Consider the following 20,548-nt stretch of genomic DNA (forward strand, 5'->3'; position numbering starts at 1 on the left):
ATTGAAAAATCAGGCATTCCCACCTGGCAAGTCTAGGCTGGAGTTGAATGTAACAGTGGGATCTTTAGCTAGGGCATGCATTCTCAAGTTTTATTCTTTTTTTTTTAATAATTTTAAAATTATTTATTTACTTACTTGGCTGCGTCAGGTCTTATTTGCGGCATGCAGGATCTTCATTGCTGCATGCGGGATCTTTTCATTACAGTGCACGGGCTCTTCATTGCGGTGCACGTGCTTCTCTAGTTGTGGCACACAGGCTCCAGAGTTCACGAGCTCAGTAGTTATAGCACGTGGGCTTAGTTGCCCTGCGGCATGTCGGACCTTAGGTCCCTGACCAGGGGTCGAACCCATGTCCCTTGCATTGGAAGGTGGATTCTTAACCACTGGACCACCAGGGAAGTCCCTCGAGTTCTCTTCTTACACCTGGCTCATCATTCTCATATACACACGAGCCTGGCTCACGTAAGCATTTGAGTTTGTAATCCCAGGTCTAAACTGTAGCTGGACACTTGATGTACAGTACATGGCAGTTACTTATCTTTACGTTTATCATGTCTTCTGGAAAAGTTCCACATGGGCAATTCCACATATTATGCCTATTTGGGATTCCTCACAATGCCTAGCACAGCAACCTAAACATAGAAGAATACCTAGTATAAGATAAACGGGAATGAGAACCTAATCTGCTTTTTCTTAACTAACCCATCACCCAACAGAACTACAGTTACCCCACTCCAAAATTAAATACCAAGGAAAAAATTCTATATAAGGAAATAAGAAAAGCACTGGGAGTGAAGAGGGGAAGGCAGTCCTAGGAAGGTTGATTTCAGTGATACCAGCTCTGGTCTTGCAGCTAGAGCAAGAAGTTTTTAATTTATCCATTGCAGTTAACAGGTATTTGTGACTCCTGTGCAAGGCTCCTTGCTAGGAGACTCTGTTGGTTCCTATTTCCTTACTCATGTCAGACATTTGAGACCCAAAGGCAGGAAGAAAAAGAGGAAGGTTGATGGATAGTGGTGATGGACACTGGGTCAGAGAAGGGACTAGCTACTCATGTGGTAGTTCCCCTCCCATTCTGTTCTCTAATGTGGGAAGTACAAAAAGAGGGCTACTGCCAACTTGTGGAGCCCACAGAGTTGGCTAGAGCTTCAGAGGAGGGACAGGCCAGGATTTGAATCTAGATCATATGGCTCCACAGTCAACATACTATACCAAGAGAGGAGGATTTAACATGAAGCTAAAGAAGTTTAACCTTCAGGCCCCCTACTTGCACAAGCCTCCTTCAAGGCTCTGGGCAAGGCCTTAGCAATATGCTCATGTGGTTATCATAAAATTCCATAAGTAAGATATTTTCATAGCAATGACTAAGATCCTTGTTTCTTTTCACTCAGACTCTCTCTCCAATACCTTCCCCTTGTTGGACATTTTTGGGATCCTGCTAAGAGGAAGTTGAGTTGGGATACAAATATTTTGGGTTTTATTTATGTGGTGTACAGTCACTTTCACTTAGAGTTAAGTTATTGCCAGATATTTAGGTGTAGAAATGGCTTTCAACAATACCCCTATTACCTGCTATGTAGACTCATCTGGCATTATGACCCAAAGTTGTAGGGCCAGAGGTCATATCTTGATATAAGTAGCATGTACATTGTGGAGGAGAGACAAGGTTTGAAATTTATGTAACCAGAAACTAATGTTTGGAAAAATCCTGAGCAGCCCCGTGGAGAGGTCCACATGGTAAGAAACTGAGGTCTATATGAGAGAGCTTGGAAATGGATCCTCTAGCCCCAGTCAAGCCTTCAGATGACTTGGAGAGATGGCCAACAACTTGATTACCATCTCATGAGAGAACCTGAGCGAGAACCACCCAGCTAAACTGCTCCTGAATTCCTGACCCACAGAAACTGTGAGGTGATAAATGTTCATTGTTTTAAGCCAGTAAATTTAGGGATAATTTATTATGTAGCAATAGATAACTAATATATCTAGCAAAAATGATTGTTCTCTCCTGGTCAAGAATATATTAAATAATTCAATATTCTATGAAGTCTTAGTGCTTACATATGTAAGAAACTTGATGGAAGTTTCCCTAAATTTGACAACAAATCTATAATTTTCACCAATTTTACCAATAAGCTGTGAAATAAGAGACTTTTCTAAACTATCATTGATAAAACTATTTTTATTAAAAATTCCAGAGGGAAGACTGATGTATTTTTTATTCTTTTTATAGAAATATTACAAGATTGTCATATGAAGAGGCAATCAAAAACTATGCAGCTAAATATATAGAAAAGTCTATTATAGAGGATTATAGTTTATTGGTTAAAAAAAAGTATGACTTTTTTGAGTTTGTAATATATATAGTACAAGATTTTTTTATGTGTAATTTATTGTGATTTCCTTTCCTAGTCTAAATAAATATTCACTTTTGAATCAATTCTCAATAATTTTGCATTATTTTTCTAGAGGGCTCTACAAAACCTTTGCTCTCACATTGCACATGGTAAAATGTTTTGTCAATTACTTACTGAAGAGGTCTAAAGATTGTTTGAAATTCATTTAGAATCAAGGTGGGGTATGAGTAGGGAAAATCTGGCATTGTGCCCTTGGCCTAGATAATTTATCCCCTTTTAACAAACAAGGGGCAAGCCCACATCCACCCCTGAGAATTCTGTTTGTATATATGGGGTGGGGTGGGGGGATCCCCATGTGGGTTCCCACCTGGACTTCAGAGGATTTCCTAACTAGTTCTCCCTCTTTTTAATAGCCAGAGGCTTTTAACTTCTGCATTCTTCAGTGTCCCTATTACTCCATTATTTCTCTTTTCCCCCTTGGGAGAGACTAATGGAGCCGGAAACAGGATTATTTCCATCAAAAAGGAACTTGTGAAATTTACTGCAAAACAGCCTTACCATGGTATGAGAGCTGTTAAAAAGAATATGGTAGGCCTCTAAGCACTGATGACCATTAAAAGATACTCAAGATAAATGGTAAAGTGGAAGAAAAAAAGCAAGTTGCAAAGCAATATGCATAGTTTTAGCCTGTTCTTATCCTGAAATTACTGTATTTCATTCATTCTGAGATGAACATCCTATCAAATTTTAATATCTCTGATCAATGGCCTGTCAGAGTTTAAGCGGCAGTTTTTTCTCTTAGAGGCCTGTAAAATAAGATGCACGCTATAATCAATGATACCTTAAATTTGATGAAATATAACTATTGTTAAAGAACAAATCTTGAGCCGAGTACATTTAAAGATGAAATTGGCTTTATTCAACGTTTCATGAACCAGGCAGCATCCCATCTAACAAATAGAAGGAGGGAGTTGTATAAAATGGAAGGTTTTTACAGGCAGAAAGCAGGTGGGACAAGGAAGTTAAAAGTGGATTCTTTTGGGGAAATTTACCCTTTCTTAGAGAAAGGTAGGGGGGAATCTTATCAGGCAGATTGCCTCACTAGTGCTGACCAGGAAATTAAAATTTCACTCCTGGGAGAGGCCGAAACTACAGTTTGGTTACGTATTAGGTCTTGGATGCGGCTTGAAAGTCCTAGTCTGGAAAACATTTCAGCTGTTTGGAAAGCCTTCTGTTAAACTGAAAAACCCTAGGTGTTGTGGCATAGACAGAAACTGGTTACCAAGAACCTACTTGTAGGGCTGGTTGACATGGCAACAGAGTATTGTTATGTTATACAGGGATTGGTGCTACGATTCTAATGCTGTGGCTTCTCACTTTAAAAGGAGATAGCAGCTCAAGTGTGAAGAGACTCACCCGTCTGGATTGGCTGGGACGCTCTCACTAGGCTGGCAGGTGGGGAAACAAGCCCAAGAGGAAATAAAAGAGGCCTGGAATCCCATCAGCTTTACCATCAAGTGTATCCTTTCTTAGTAGCAGAAATGGATCCTTTATCCAAGTTCTGTTGAGCCTATAACCCAGGGGGTATCTTGGGCTCCTGCTGTATCAGTGCAATATATTTAAGTATATTTGCATACAAAAAAGTTAGCAAGAATACATGTTAAATTAATGAGAGATTATTTCTCAGGAATGAGGTTAACGCAGATTTAAACTTTCTACGTTTACATTTCTCTATTATTACCTTTAAAAAAAACTCATGCATTACTTTATAATCGGGGGAAAAAAGGAAAGACATTCAAGTGGGAAAATACAGGCTAATATCAATAATGAAGTGGGTAGGCAAGTGATCTTTTTCCTTTTCACGTCTCAATCCTTGTCAACTTCTTAATGAGCATGAATTGTTTTTCCAAAACGAAAATTTGTTTTAAGAAATAAAAGAAACTTCCCTCAAACCCATTTCACTTCTTCAAATAAAAATAAATGCACAAATCCTTCAACATTGCAAGAAAAAAGTAGTTTATTTCTAAATCAAATTAACACAGGATTTGGACGATTTATTCATTAAGCAAACACTCTGGTGAGAATAAACTGAGCGCCCACTGTCTGGTAGAGACAATTCTCGCGATTTCCTCGCTTATTACGTGAATTTGATTAAAAAAATTTTTTTAAATCAAAGACGGTTTCAAAACACCCGTAACTTTCTAAAACGCGTGCTTTAGAAAGGAAGGGACGCCACCAGTTTATCGCCTCTCCTCTCACGTGACCCTCTCTTACCCGGGGAAGCCATCTTAAGCCGCGCCTCATAGAGGAAACTACATCTCCCAGAACCTTTGCGCTTTGCGTCGTGCTGGCACTTTTAGTGGCCGGGTCTTAGAGCTGAGCCTGTAGCTGGGCGCCATCTTTGACTCTGGCAGTGTTGGGTTTCTGCTGGTGTTGCTGCTGAGAGGACGGCGGGCGGCAGCGGCTAAGAAAGAAGAAAGACGTGGCAGCAAACGGGAGTCGGGGATAGTGTCGACGGTTCGGTAAAGTTTCTGTTCTCTGGTAACTAGACCCGTTTTTTGCTTCCCGGGTGGCTTGGGGCCGGGGAGGTGGGGGAGAGGGCGAGGGGAGTGGCCACGGCCTCCCCTCGCCCCTGGGTCGCGGCCTAGCCCGGGAAGTCAGAGCGGGTCCTTCGGCCCCGCGGTAACGACCCCCTCCCCCACCTCCCGGCCGCTGCCGTCGCCGGGGCGGGCTGGGAGCCCCAGGCTCCCGCTCCCATCCACCCCACCCCCACCCCACTTCACCCCACCCCACCCCCACGGCGCCTGCTCCTTTTCCCAACGAACCTTCTTCCCCTCCCCCACATCCGGTGTTGGTGAAACTGTAGGAGCCCGGAGCAGCCCCAGGAAGCCGACTTGTTTCCCTACTCCCAGAGGAGAACTGACACTAGATTGCTTTCTTTGGGGGCAACAGTTTCCGTAGTTGAGCGGACCCCCGCTGCCTAAGTCAAATTGAGTGCCAGGAGCTGATTTTACCTACTCTCATTCCTCTCCAGGGTCCCACTACTTGGGAGATTTTCTCAAACTCCACACACAGAAAGCCACCGACCTTATTCCGGTATCCTACACCCCTTCCCTACCTTAATTACACTTCCCACTCCCAGCCCTCAGCATCGGAGTCAAGAGCAACAGGGACACTTCCGTTCTCCTTGTAGGACTGATGAAACCGTAATGAAGAACACCCCCTAAACTCCCATAATCGGTGCGGATTCCTATGGGGAAGGCCCATATTGTTGACATCTTCCAGGCCTTGGTTCTGGACCTTGAGAAGGAGGCTGAACTAGTGATAGCGATGCTTTTTAGGGTAAATGTATGTAGGTATTGGGGGAAGGGGAGGGATCAACCGAGAAGGCATGGAAGTGGTTTAAAGCTAATATTTCAGTTTTTGCTGCTCATATAGAGTCCAACCTAGGAGTTACTCATTTACAGGCTGTAATGCTTCTCCAGACTAAAAATGTTTGAAAACCAAGCATGGATTAACTCTCCATACGAACAGTAAATTGAAAATTCAGCTTCTGAGTAAAATTTAAAAATTTTACTCCCAAAGCATTTTTTTTAGGTACCCACATTTTAAAAAAATTGTGTTACTTTTAATTAGAGTTGAAAGGCCTCAACTAGAATTTGCTGTTAATGACCAGTATGTGGAGTCTGATTTAGCTTTCCAGAATTGACATTTTGGGTTTTATTGCCAAATCACAGTCCTAAACGATGAATGTTGAATGATGCACTATGTTTTTGTTTAAATGAAATTTACTGAGAATAATTAACTTCAGAATTAAGGGAAATTGATGTTGCTATCATGAGGCAGCATACAAAATACATATTTTAAAAACTGAAGACATTTCAAGCAGGTATAGTTCTTGAAGCAGAAAGAACATGAACCTGGGATTTGGAAGACCTGGTTTTTAGCTGCTACTGATCAACTCTATTACTCTGGGAAAGTAGGCCTCAGTTCTTTTTCCTGTAACATGAGTAAATTGGACTGTTTGAATTCAGAACTCAGAAAGTTGGAAGGGATCTTAAAGCCCTCTGTGAAAGCGTTTGGGAATGTTCTCCATTGCTGTCATTTTTCCTCCAAAAATAACCTGGTTTGGAAGTCATTGGTCCAACGGGAATTTGACTCCCCATAGAAATTGGAGAAAAGGTAATGCAAGTAGAGAGGAACAGCTGTATATCTGTTTGAGGAGTAAACCCACCAATAGATTCTGGTACGAATTTCAGAGACATAAAAAGAATGAGTGTATGTACCTTAAGTGTACCAGTTTCCTCACTCTCTCCTGGCAGAAGATGTAGCACTTTTAGTGGTGCTGGGATTCTGGGATGTGTTCCTATTACGTCTAATACAGATGAAGATGTGGTAGAGGGAAAGATGGTGGCAGAAGGACTGGATAAAGAGGCAAAATTGCCCGCGAAAAAGAAAAGAAAGAAGGGTTTGCGAATTAAGGGGAAAAGACGACGAAAGAAACTGATCCTTGCAAAAAAGTTTAGTAAGGATTTGGTATCTGGGAGGCCAGTTGCAGATGCCCCTGCTTTGTTGGCTTCCAATGCCCCTGAGCAGGATGAAGAAAGTCTTTTTGAGAGCAATATAGAAAAACAGATCTATTTACCTAGTACTAGAGCCAAGACCTCCATCGTGTGGCACTTCTTTCATGTTGACCCCCAGTACACCTGGCGGGCTATTTGTAACCTCTGTGAAAAAAGTGTTAGCAGGGGTAAACCAGGTAGCCATCTTGGGACATCTACTCTTCAGCGACATCTGCAGGCAAGGCATTCACCTCACTGGACCAGGGCAAACAAATTTGGAGTTACTAGTGGGGAGGAGGATTTTACTTTGGATGTACCTTTATCTCCCTCTTCCGCGGGAAGCAGTGGAAGCTTTGAATATATCCCTACTGATCCATTGGATAATAATGGAATGGGAAAGAAACGTGATAAATCAGTATCTGATGCCCTGAAGGCAGAAAGAGGGAGATTTCTCATCAAAAGTAACATTGTCAAGCATGCCTTAATTCCTGGAACAAGAGCCAAGACATCTGCAGTTTGGAATTTTTTCTATACTGATCCTCAGCACATCTCAAGAGCTGTCTGTAATATATGTAAAAGAAGTGTGAGCCGGGGTAGGCCGGGTTCTCACTTAGGAACTTCGACACTTCAACGACACCTGCAGGCCACACATCCCATCCATTGGGCAGTTGCCAACAAAGACAGTGGTGCAGTTGGAAATGGATTAGATGAAGCTGAGACTGAGAGAAATGATCTCTTGAGTGATACTTTGCCTGGAGAGAAGTCTACAGGCAGCCAGGATGTAACAACTGAGGACCTTAGTGACTCTGATTCAGATGAACCTCCTGTATTAGAGGTTGAAAATAGAAGATCTGAGAGTCCTATTCCTGTTGCAGAGCAAGACACTCTAATGCATGCACAGGAACAAGAAACAACATATTGTGAAAATTCAACCTCAAGTCAAATAAGTCAAGCAATTATTCAAATGATTGTGGAAGATATGCATCCTTACAACTATTTCTCAACTCCAGCCTTTCAGAGGTTCATGCAGATTGTGGCCCCTGACTATAGGTTACCATCTGAAACTTACTTTTTCACTAAGGCTGTGCCTCAATTATATGATTGGGTCAGAGAAAAAATTTTCTTAACTTTGGAGAATGTTCAAAGCCAAAAGATCCACCTGACTGTGGACATATGGACCCATGACCCATCCACTGACTATTTCATTGTGACTGTACACTGGGTCTCTTTGCAAACTACACCTTCTTCCAGTAATGGCAGGATCCCCAATTTTAGAAAGTGGGCAGTTCTCTGTGTAACAGGTTTGGCCAAAGACTGTTTGATAACCAACATTTTACAAGAATTAAGTGACCAGATTGGTCTGTGGCTTTCTCCTAATTTCCTCATCCCTAGCTTCATCGTTTCTGACAATTCTTCTAATGTAGTACATGCAATCAAAGATGGTGGTTTTACCCATGTGCCATGCTTTCTGCATTGTTTAAATACAGTCATTCAAGACTTTTTCTGTGAGCACAAAAGCATTGAGAACATGTTAGTGGCTGCTAGGAAAACCTGTCATCATTTTAGTCATTCAGTCAAGGCCCGTCAGATACTACAAGAATTCCAAAATGATCACCAACTTCCATGGAAAAATTTGAAGCAGGATGAAGCTGGCCATTGGATTTCTACCTTTTATATGTTAAAATGGCTCTTGGAGCATTGTTACTCAGTTCACCATAGTCTTGGTAGAGCCAGTGGAGTTGTGCTCACCTCCCTTCAGTGGACTCTAATGACGTATGTTTGTGATATTCTTAAACCATTTGAGGAGGCCACCCAGAAAGTGAGTGTGAAGACCACAGGATTGAATCAGGTGCTACCCCTAATCTATCATCTACTCCTTTCCCTGCAGAAACTCAGAGAAGATTTTCAAGTTAGAGGTATTACTCAGGCCCTCAATCTGGTAGACAGTTTATCTCTGAAACTTGAAACTGATACCCTATTAAGTGCCATGCTCAAATCCAAGCCCTGTATCTTGGCTGCCTTGTTAGACCCTTGCTTTAAAAACAGTTTGGAAGACTTTTTCCCTCAAGGTGCACATTTGGAAACTTACAAGCAGATCCTTGCAGAAGAAGTTTGTAACTATATGGAATCTTCATCAGAGGTCTGCCATATTGCAACTTCAGAAGCTTCTGGTTCCTCAGCCATAGTAGGAGCTGATTCATTTACCTCATCTATAAGAGAAGGCACCTCCAGTTCAGGGTCTGTTGATAGTTCAGCTGCAGATAATGTTGCCATTGGAGGCAAAAGCTTCATGTTTCCTTCTGCTATGGCAGTAGTGGATGAATACTTCAAAGAGAAGTATTCAGAGACCTCAGGAGGTGATGACCCTTTGATTTACTGGCAGAAGAAGGTGAGCGTATGGCCAGCTTTGACCCAAGTTGCCATTCAGTATCTGAGCTGCCCCATGTGTAGTTGGCAGTCTGAATGTATCTTTACTGCAAATAGCCACTTTCATCCAAAGCAGATCATGAGCCTGGACTTTGACAATATAGAACAGCTGATGTTTCTGAAAATGAACTTGAAAAATGTTAACTATGATTATTCTTCATTGGTTCTGAGCTGGGATCCTGAGAATGAAGTTATTCAAAGCAATGAAAAAGAAATATTATCTTAATTTCTTTTTCCTTTCTCCATTTAAAATGGGCAACTTATTGCTATGTTACTGTGTCCTAATTGCTATAATTGTTGTATACAGTTATACTAATTATTCTTTATGCACAATCTGGGGAAACCTGAAAACACAGAAAGGGCTGAAAATTCCTCAGGGGTAATATAATGTTGACAAAGTGAAGATTAAAGATTTCATAGTAGTAACTCAGTGTAGCTGTCACTTGAAATTTTGTTTATACCAATTGAGAGAAAAAAAGACTTTTTTAATTAAAAAAATATAGTGCAGCATTGAAAAGCCTTAAGCTATTTCTGGCTGGTAGATTGAACTAGTAATTGGTTTTAAGTAAAAATTTCTCTCAACCTGGGAGGTTTGATTGCTCTGAAACCAATGAAATAGAGAAAAAGCATACTAAACTGGTATCTCTCCCCATCACCACCATTTTTCTATTTCTTTAAAAACCCTGATTCATACTTACAGCTTGGCAAAAACAAAGTTCACAAAATTGTTTTATATTTAGGAATTCCTAATTGCCTCCTCATACTGGTCAGCGTTATAATTTCAACTTACTGAGTGTGATAGAGTTGCCCTTTATATTTCAGATTGGGTCTATATAGAGAGGAAACATTAGAAAACAATTAGGAAGAAATTACTTTTAGTCTTTGAATGCCCTTTTTAACTTTTATTGTAAAAACAAAGATTAGCTACTTTTATATTATTTATGGGTAAATGACAAAAAGTTTACAGAATTGAAAAAGATTGAATGGAAATTGGAATGAAAGCCCCATGAGTATACTGTGACAAACCAGTATCCCTTTCCCACAGAATGTTTCTCTGAATTTAAGTGATCTTAAATGTCATTTAAAAATTATACTGAATGATCCATAATACTGTATTCTTAACTATGAGATTATTTTGGCCTTAATTCTTATTTACAAATAAGCAGTCAATATTTTCATGTGTTAGGAATCATTGCCTCACTGGTAAAATGAGAGAATTGATCTCAATTGATCTTGTCCCTTTCCACTCTGGAAGTATGTTTTTGTGATTGAGTGGGAGGCCATAAATGATGACTTTTAGTAAAAGTCTATTAAAAGTTTCAGACTGAATAACTAATGTAAGATCCCAATTTTTCCTTTTTTTCATTTTAGATTTGGGGATATTCCCTGCCCAAAAATTTCCTGGAAAATTGACTAGTATTAAGTGTGAGTAAAAGGTGTCCACTTTTTTTTAAGTTTTGATTTTAGTTTTGTCTTGGGTAGTATTTGGCAAGATTTAGCCTAGAAATTATGTAGTATTTATTACGTGAGAATCAAAATTGCTTTGTTACTGGGCTGGTTCAAAATTTAGAACTCATTTCTATGTATCAAAATTGTTTTTTGTTTTTGTTTTTCGTTTTTTTGAAATTCTTAAATGGTAAATGTACCATTGTGAAATGAAATTTCAACTCCAAAAGTTTACCCTTTTACTAACTGGAGTAAATGGATAATTATAAAGTCTTTAGTTGAAGCCATCACTAGTAAAGAATTTGGAACTAGGCTGCATAAGCAAGCCTTTGCAGGGCCACCATTGAATGTCATGCCGGTGACACTGGTTTTGCTATAACAGAAGGAAAACATCTTCCCTTATTAGATAGAAGCTTTCTGTAATTTTGACAGTGCCAGTTCAGGATGACTATAATGCTGCTCTGCCTTCTACAGCTTGCTGCACCGCTCTGTAGTTACTCTATAACTATACATTTCTATCTTTTTTGGTTAAACACTCCCTGAAGGTGATAAAAGATGATGTGATGATATATATACATCCACATTGTACACATCGATATATGTGTAAGGATTTCCCTTCATCTTTATTTTGTGGGCTGGGCAAAATTTAGTGTAACATATTAATATACTTCATGATACTTTGGTAGAAGAGGAAGTTCACTATTTTTATAATGAACCCAAATTTAAAAGCTTTTGTAGTGTATTTTAAAAGGGAAAACTTACCCAAATGTTTTATTTCTACACATTTGTGTATGTGTGTGTGTGTGTGTGTGTGTATAAGCCAGTTAGTATATATGTATATGTATATTATACATAAAACACTTTATATTTTTACATACAAGTATGTTTTTATTATACAGATAATAAAGATGGGGGAAGGTTTCTGTTTTTTTCTTAATAGGTGAAGAAATCTTGAAGACCAGAAATTGGATCTTATTGAATTTTGGTGTTCTTTTTCTTTTTCTTTTTTCTTTTTAAATTAATTGTTCGGCTATGGAAGATGGATTTTTTTTTTTTAATAATTCTTTGAATCTCAAGTTCATCTTTATATGAACTCTTTTTTGTTGTTTTTTTGTTGAGGAGATAACTAACCCTAGCTGTCTCCAGTTTGACAAAGGTTGTTTGAATGGACTTAAATCTCTCAGTAGTTGGGAGATGTTTTAAAAACACGCCCTGTGTTTGAATTGTGGCTGAGAGGTTTCCTTGGCAATGTGAGGAGGAAAATTCTTTCTGCCTCATTATTATTAATTCATGGATTGAGTGTTGGTTCGACCTACAGGCGTAATAGATTGGAACTCAGTGAAGACACAGACATTGCTGCTGAGAGCAACCAGCTAATAATGTAAGTGTGGAAATGTGTTCTTTTTTTCCCTGATTAAAGGAGTGAACATTTTTGTAATTTAAGGCATAATTTTCCTGAATCAGTAAGAAAATCAAAAAAATATTGTCAACACATTTTTTTCTTGTAATTGTTCATGAGTTTTTAGTTTTTTTGAGGGAAATATCCCTACCCCCTCTTTTTTTGATAATATATGCACATTATAAAAAAGGTAAAAACAATATAAACAAGGTGGACTCTTCCTGTAATTCCACCTCCTCAGAGAAAAGCACTGTTAATAGTTTATCGTGGCATAGTTCAGTGTCCATACACATAGCTCTGCCTCACCTTTTTCTAATGACTACATAGTGTTCCTTTGTATGGATGGATGTGCCATAATATATGTATCCCTGATTGGTAGACATTTGGGTTTTTGCCGTTAAAAACAAAAAAGCCCTGCATCCAAAAACAGCTCTGTACACACATATATGTGAACTATTTCTTTGAACCACTTCTTAGATGCGAATTTGTAGAATTGTTAAAATTCCTAAAGAGATTATACCAATCTGCTGAATTAATGAAGTCTTTTTGATTTTTAAAAGTTCTTAACACATCCCTTTTAGTGAAGATATTAATCTTTGGCCATGTTGCTGGTAAACCTTTTGCTATATGAATGTTTTTCATTTTATGTAGTGAAATCCATCAGTTTTATTAAGGTTTGTAACTTTGGTGTCATGTTAAGGACAGGTGTTTTTCATCCTGAGCTTATAAAAAAAATAGCATGCATTTTTTTTTTCCAGTACTTGGGTGGTTATATATTTTATATTAAAAATGTAATCTGGGCTTCCCTGGTGGCGCAGTGTTTGAGAGTCCGCCTGCCGATGCAGGGGACACGGGTTCGTGCCCCGATCCTCGAAGATCCCACATGCCGCGGAGCGGCTACGCCCATGAGCCATGGCCGCTGAGCCTGCGCGTCCAGAGCCTGTGCTCCGCGACGGCAGAGGGCACAACAGTGAGGGGCCCGCGAACCCCCCCCAAAAAAAAGTAGTCTAAGGATTGTAATTATATGACATTGCCTCTCTTCCTCCCATTAAGCATTGTCAAATATTGCTTGTTTTTTTGTTCAGCATAGTTACAAATTTAGAATCTTATATAGTGCTTTTAGTGAGCTAAAGCCTCTTTGCCATGCTTGCTTTTATTCCCTTGGAACCTTTTTGTATGAAGTAGTAATTGTTTTTTTCAAATGGGTAGCTAATTTTTTTGGTTAATTTCAAATGCCACCTTTTCCAGAAATTGCTTGGATTCTGTTAATCTTGTACTCATTTATTTGCCAATATTACATTTAAATGTTATCTTTCACATCTATGATAATATCAGGAAGCGCAAGGCCTCTCATTCTTTTTAAGATTTTCTTTATTTTTCTCAGTTACTCTAGGTTGTTTTGCAGTCTGTCAAGTTCCAGTAAAAATAAAGTATCACTGAGATTTTGAATTGAATTGCATTCAATGTTATTATCTGAATGATTGTTGCTGGCACAGGAAATTTATTGATCTTTTAAATATCTTATTTTAAATTTCTTTAGTTGATGGTTAGATTTTATAGTTTGCAAGCATATAATGTGCAGATACTAAATTTTTTGCCTCATCCTTTCTAATCTTTATACTTTTTTTTCCTTATTGCATATACTGGACTCTGGAACAGTGTTGAATGATGGTGCAGACGGCGAGACTTTTTTTTTGCCTTTTTTTTTTTTTTTTTTGCCTTGAGTGCTTTACCTCTAGTGTTTTACCATGTCTCATGTGTTGATAGTTTCTGATGAATTAGTACATTCATGCTAAGGAGGTTCCTTGTAATTTACAAAGAGTTTTTACTGGGAGTAGATGTTGTGTTGTAGCTTTCTTTTTTGTTAAGCCATTTTAACTTTAAAAAATTATAATTTTCAATCTTTATTTTCCACCGTTTTTCTGTTTTTGAAATCTTAAGATACCATAGAGTTTCTGTTTTTAGCCCCCCTTTATTCTATTAATGTAATGAATTTCTCAGTATTAAACCATTTTTTGTCCTGGAATAAACCCTCTTTGATCATGTTATTTTCTTTAAAAAATTTATTTTATTTATTTCTGGCTACATTGGGTCTTTGTTGCTGTGTGCGGGCTTCTCATTGCGGTGGCTTCTCTTGCTGCGGAGCATAGGCTCTAGGTGAGCAGGCTTCAGTAGTTGTGACTCACGGGCTTTAGAGTGCAGGCTCAGTAGTTGTAGCTCACGGGCTTAGTTGCTCTGCAGCTAAGGGATCTTAGCTCTGTGGGATCTTCCCGGACCAGGGCACGAACCCGTGTCCCCTGCATCGGCAGGCAGATTCTCAACCACTGCGCCACCAGGGAAGCCCCTCTCCTGCCAGTTTTTAAATATTTATTTATTTATTTGGCCACACTGGGTCTTAGTTGCAGCATGTGGGATCTAGTTCCCTGACCAGGGATCGGACTTGGGCCCCCTGCATTGGGAGCGTGGAGTCTTAACCACTGGACCACCAGGGACGTCCCCCTCCCCCCCAATTTTTAAAGTTACCTTTTGGTGTACCCTACAAGGTGGAATGCATTCCCTGTGTTTGCGGTCAGAGGAATCCTGGTAGTGGATTGGTGAGGTGCTATTAAAGGTCCAGTCCTTCGTGGATCAGTGATGGTCAGGTCAGTTAGGGCAAACTTAAATTTTTTATGTCTGTGTTGCATTATATTAGAAAACTTAATGTTATTCTCAGCATAAAACAAAATAATCAGTAGCCACCTGTAATTCTACTACCATAGCCGTAACTACTGCTAACATTTTGGTCCGTGTTCTTCTAGACTTCTTCCTGCTACTCATCTTCACCAGCATTTGGTGGTATGTTTTTGGATTTTAGCTCTTCTAAAAGGAATTTGCAATTCCCTGTGATGTTGAGTATCTTTTCATATGCTTGTTTGTCATCTGTATGTTTTCTTTGGTGAGGTGTCTGTTTCAATCTTTTGTCCACTTCTTCCAGGAGTGTTTATTGAAAAGACTATCCTTTCTCCATTGACATTGCCTTGCTCCTTTGTCAAAGTTTAGTTGACTGTATTTGTAATCTGTGTTAGTTTCCTAGGACTTCCATTACAAAGTACCACAAACTGGGTGTCTTAAAGCAACAGGAATTTATTATCTCACAGTTACGGAGTCCAGAAGTCTGAAAAGGTGTTGGCAGGGTCATGCTCTCTCTGAAACCTGTAGGGAAATGATCCTTCCTTGCTTCTTCTAGCTTCTGGTGTTTCCTGGCAATCCGTGTCATTCCTTGGCTTATAGATGCATCGGTTTTTGAACATTTAGGTTTCTCAGTGGTTTTCCATTGTTAGAAGAAGATGGTGATGAACTTTCTTATGCACTATTATTTTGCATATTTGTTGAATTTTAATCTCAGGATAAATTCTAGAAATGGAATTGGAAGTCATAGGGTATGTACATTTTGAAGGTATGTTTAGTAACATAACTCTTCTAACCTTGGTTGCTGACTTAAAGGCTGGTTTTTGTCATGGCCTGCTGTTCTTGGATTAGGAATTGTTAGTAGGAAATATGAAGGAATTTGATTCAGCTGATTTCAAATTGTAGCTCAGTGTTTCTGTTGTTGTTGTTGTTGTTTCTGGCCGCACCTCTCAGCATGCAGAACTTCCCCTATCGACTGCACGCCCTGTGCAGGGGAAGCACAGAGTCTTAACCGCTGGACCACCAGGGAAGTCCCTAGATCACTGTTTCTGAAACCTGATCTTCTGATGTAGGAGTTTGTAGAAACCCCTTCCAAATTCTGGCTTGTGCTCTTGTCATGTATTTTTACTTCTCTAGAAGCTTTCTTTCTTGAACCCTTTAGTGCAGGGGGCCAGGGTATGGCAAGGACTGAGGCGGGAGGGAATATTGGTCATTTTGCATAAGCACTATTTTATGGGTCAAGCCCTGAGAACTTCTTTTGCTCCTTGTTTGCAATTGGTGTGCAGCTCTTTGTCCATCTTAATTATATTAGCTATTAGCTCTACAGATTTTTCAGGAGTAATTGTTTCACCAATTTTTCTAGTGAGACAGTTTTTCCCACATACTTATAATTATATACTTTTGAAATAACAAAAATGCTTGTGAAAATATTGGAACTTCTGTTAGATGAAAAAAAATCTGGTTTGTCAGAAATGTAGATTTAGCAAATTATCTTGTGTAAAATAATCCAAGTCCCATTAATAATCTAAACTGCAGATCATTTATTGAGCGTGCAGTGCTTACCTAGGTTATGCTGAAGTACCATAGAGAGTGCAAAAGAAAGAAGCATGACTATTCTTAACAAAACTTTTACATTGTAGATGAGAATGTACAACTTTCACATCAGAATAAAATGTGAATCAGTTTTCATAAGGCTCTGTTATAGGCAATATAGACATACTAATACAATTAAAATTTGGTTTTAACAATGTGATCTCATTGGTCAAGGTGATTTGGAGGAGAAAGTTGGAAGAATTTACCTGAAATACTTTCGTTCATTGACTTCTCATTTTAGGATTACGTTTAAAAGACAATTCCTGTGATTGAGTTGTCTTTTGGAAGATTAAACCCATATCAAGAGGACTTGGAGCTGGTCCTCGCCTTGAGGAAGCAGTGGCTTGTTTTCAAGAAGCCACTTCTCATCTGAGGATCTACTCAGCATGCCTAATCAAGGAGAAGACTGCTATTTTTTTTTCTATTCTACATGTACTAAAGTAAGAATTGGCATCTCTAAATCATTTCTTTCTATGATTTCCCTAATAAAATTGGATAAGATTTTCCCAATATACCAAGTCGTCTCTGTGTTTTGCTCAGCTATTTATTATCTGCTGTCAGTTTTTAGTAAAGGGTAGCATTCCTAAGGGAATTCATTCTTCATCATTTTTTTCTCTTCATTTTATGTTCTCCATATTCTCCAAAAATAAAAAGGTTCATAGCATTTAATCATCATTCAGTGTTCTTCTAGCTGTAATTAATCTGTTCAGGGTGCTTTCGGAATTAGGAACACTTTAACTGTGGCTGGCCAACTTTGCTTTTATTTACTTTGTGTTAAATGAATGGGTGGGTTGAATTTGACTTCTTGCTTAAGATTTCCTGCTGAATACTAAAGCCATTTTCTAAATAAGCTTTTGCAGCTTTATTGCTTTTTCTTTGTCAGAGCTTCCTGTTTTTCAGCTTGATTCTTCTATAGCTCCATTTAGATCTGTCTGCTGTTTTCTTTTGTTCTTTTATGACTAATTCTATGCATGTGTATTTTTTTTCAAAAATTTTTCTTAAATCATATTGGTGCTATGTTTAAAATTGTCAGTTTTGAGCAAAGCTTTGATTTTATATAGCAAGTTGCACAACAGTAGCATTTTGTTTCAGATATTAACGTTGTATGAAATACATAGTGAAGTATGGAATTATACTTAAATTCTAATCTATTAACTTTCTGATTTTCCATTAAAAACTAGTTACACAAGTCAGGATGTATGAAATGGTTTTGAAGATTAACAGTAAAATATATTTTCAAACAGTACCTAATACTCCCATTTGTCTTTTTCAGCCCCGTCTCTCAGCTTGTGTCATTCATGTTGTCAGATCAGATGTAGGATGCTGTCAAGAAATAGGTTTTAGGAAATTAAAAATTTGTTGACCTCACATTGTTCGTGTCATCTCATCCCAGTTGTTTTCTACTTTACCTGTCTCTCCTTACTGCTTTGTGTTTGTCTAGATACCAAGAAATGTACAGTGAACATTTTGCCTGGGATCTAGTTTGGTACCACAGTTCTTTTCTGTATTATTCTCTTGTTTACAGGGTGACAGCTGTCCATTCCGTCACTGTGAAGCTGCATTAGGGAATGAAACTGTTTGCACATTATGGCAGGAAGGGCGCTGTTTTCGACAGGTGTGCAGGTTTCGGCACATGGAGATTGATGTAAGTTTTCAGTTTGTATTATAGTAAGTAGTCTTGTGTCCTAATGGGCCAATAAAAAATATGGGGGTAAAAAACAACGTTTCATATAACATGTGAGTTAAATTTTTTTAATGACCTACTGAAATTTCTCTCATTAAAATGTTCACTTAATATCTAGATGTTATATGGTATGAATTGGTATCATATTTCTTAAAGGTAGTTTGGTAATCTGTCCAAAGTGTAAAAATTATATATGTATATTTGGGGGGTATTTATATTTCTATGTTTATTTTAAAGCAATCTGAACTTAGAGAAAACTTGCAAGTACAGTATTATAAAACTTTCTTCTAAGCCATTTAGGGGTAAATTACTGACATTTCCTATCACTTCCAAATACTTTCATGACTGTTTCCTACAAACAAGAAAGATACTGTCTTCCATAACTGTGATACAACCATCAAAATTAGAAAATTAACATATATGTATTATTTTCATTGAATCCTCAGATCCCATTCAAGTTTTGCCATTGTACTAGTGATGTCCTTTATTGCAGTAGGAGTGAGTCCAGAATCAAGTGTTGCATATAGTTGCCATAACTCTTCAGTCTCCTTCTGTCTAGAACAGTTAGTTTTTTCTTGCCTTTCATTGGCCTTGACATTTTTGGTAGTTTGAGGACAGTTATTCTGTAGAGTGTTCCTCAATTTGGGTTTATCTGATATTTTCTCATTACTAAATTCAGGTCATGTATATTTGGCAGGAATATCACAGAGTCACCTCTTATTATTCTTCTCATTGCTTATCATTGGGTGGCATACAATATTAATTATCCCATTACTGGTGGTGTTAACTTTGATCACTTCATTAAGGTGGTATCCACCAGATTGCTTCACTATAAAGTTTTCCTTTTTGTATTTAGTAAGTATTTTTTGGAGAGAAACTTGGAGACCTTGTAATTATCCCGTTCCTCATCAAGTTCTCAAGGTTTTTTTTCTAGCTTTTTATGTGTGAACTCATGGTTTCCTATTTTATTCAATGTGTTTTATGTCACTACTATCATTTGTTATCCTCAGGTTGACTCAGTTTGGGCCAGTAAGAGACCTTAAAGCTGGTTTTTGTGTCTTTTTGATGTTTCCATCATTCTTTGAACACGTCTTCACTTTGTGGCCTAACAAGATTATCCAGGTTCATCTGGTACTTTTCCTCCTCCAGTTGTGGAATCAGCCATTTCTGCAAGGAGCCTTGGTTCCTTCTAGTGTAACTGCTTCTGGAGTGTCACTGCTTCCAGGCATGCAGTGGACAGAACAGAGGAATGTATAAATGTGTATACATACATTTATATCATTGTTTATTATTTTATGTATTGAAAATCATGAGTTCACATAGATGCTTCCAATTTACCAACACTACAGTGTTTTGTGTAGGCTTCTCCTTATTCATACTTGTAACTCTTTTCTCCAAAACTTGATTTCCATTGTTCTTAATCTTACTTGATCAGTCCCCTAGTTACGTAAACTAGACAGTGTATTACAGCCTGTTTCTTCCTCTCAGGCTCTGATGTCACATGAGGCTGCTCCTGCACAGGACATCTTTCTCACCTTGTTTCTATTCTGACATCCTGTACCAGGGCAGGCCTCCCACCTTGCTCCACTGTGAGGACTCCTTCCTCACCCTGCTCCGGACCTCATGGATGCCTTTTTCACATCCTTGGGCTTTGATACTCTGTGTTGGGCAGCCCTCCCATGTGAGATGCTTGCTTTCCTCACCCTGCTCATTCTCTGACTGTACCAGGACCCACTCAGAAGAGCCTGCCTTCCTCACCTCACTTGATCTTTGATGCCCATTCTAGGCTGACACTCCATGAGTATACCCTCCTCACCCTACATTAGGATCCCTTCTGCATAAAAGCCTTGCTCACCCTTCTCAGGCGCCAACCTTGTGCCAGGCCATCCTCCTACACAAATGCCTTACTAACCCTGACACCCTATGAGCTGGTTCCACCTTGTCACATGGATACCTTCCTCATCTCAGTCAACCTCCAACACCTTGCTCTGGGGCACTTGCCCTTCCCTCTCCCAACATGAATGCCTACCTCTCTCAGCTTCACCTAATGACTTTGGACTGAATTGTTTGAGAGGGGGTGGGGAAAGAAGAAAGAGACTAAATATGCAATTTGTATGCCTGTGGTTATATAACTACTCCATTCTGGTTTCAGATTTATGGTCTCTCAGCTACATTCTATGCTGTCTTCCAAATAGGGAATTCACTAAATACATTCAGAAAAAGAAATACTCTGGAACTTTCAAAAGATCATGTTGTAACATTGCGAGCAGAGTGTAAACTGGCACAACTCCTAGGAAAGGTGTATCAGTCTCTAAGAACATCTGCGTTTGGAGATTTTCTAAAAAACTCGTGGGACTTGGCATATGGCTTATTCATGGCTAAGATTTATTACAGTGATATAGTAAGGTTACAC

The 20,548-nt window shown here is 38.8% G+C and overlaps 3 protein-coding genes across 10 annotated transcripts in view; all 3 read left to right on the plus strand.

Annotated features, from left to right (window-relative positions):
- Nucleotides 1-4,786: 4,786 nt before the first annotated feature.
- ZC3H11A (zinc finger CCCH-type containing 11A) overlaps nucleotides 4,787-20,548 on the plus strand; it is a 38,981-nt gene continuing 23,219 nt past the window's right edge. For 3 of the 8 annotated variants that reach the window (XM_060129083.1, XM_060129097.1, XM_060129116.1), the window contains exons 1-3: nucleotides 11,832-12,173; nucleotides 16,693-16,891; nucleotides 17,977-18,096. In XM_060129083.1, the coding sequence (XP_059985066.1) occupies nucleotides 16,838-16,891; nucleotides 17,977-18,096 (174 nt within the window). In that variant the 5' untranslated portion in view covers nucleotides 11,832-12,173; nucleotides 16,693-16,837. Of the gene's footprint in view, nucleotides 4,899-10,717; nucleotides 10,772-11,828; nucleotides 12,174-16,692; nucleotides 16,892-17,976; nucleotides 18,097-20,548 lie in introns of those variants that run through there. The other 5 variants (XM_060129103.1, XM_060129108.1, XM_060129086.1 and 2 more) reach the window with 4 other exon arrangements.
- Nucleotides 6,630-10,682, plus strand: ZBED6 (zinc finger BED-type containing 6). Its single transcript, XM_060142087.1, has one exon. The coding sequence runs from the start codon at nucleotides 6,630-6,632 to the stop codon at nucleotides 9,570-9,572; it is 2,943 nt and encodes a 980-aa protein (XP_059998070.1). The 3' UTR covers nucleotides 9,573-10,682.
- LOC132508766 (uncharacterized) lies at nucleotides 10,869-11,725 on the plus strand. The gene has a single exon (XM_060129121.1). It carries the CDS (start codon nucleotides 11,237-11,239, stop codon nucleotides 11,333-11,335), a length of 99 nt encoding a protein of 32 aa, XP_059985104.1. The 5' UTR covers nucleotides 10,869-11,236; the 3' UTR covers nucleotides 11,336-11,725.

This window comes from Lagenorhynchus albirostris, chromosome 2, assembly GCF_949774975.1.
Source record: "Lagenorhynchus albirostris chromosome 2, mLagAlb1.1, whole genome shotgun sequence".
Classification (NCBI taxonomy): domain Eukaryota; kingdom Metazoa; phylum Chordata; class Mammalia; order Artiodactyla; family Delphinidae; genus Lagenorhynchus; species Lagenorhynchus albirostris.

Coding starts and splice junctions, on each gene's coding strand:
- LOC132508766 (XM_060129121.1), top strand. CDS start 11,237: ATGACTATAATGCTGCTCTGCCTTCTACAGCTTGCTGCACCGCTCTGT.
- ZBED6 (XM_060142087.1), top strand. CDS start 6,630: ATGAGTGTATGTACCTTAAGTGTACCAGTTTCCTCACTCTCTCCTGGC.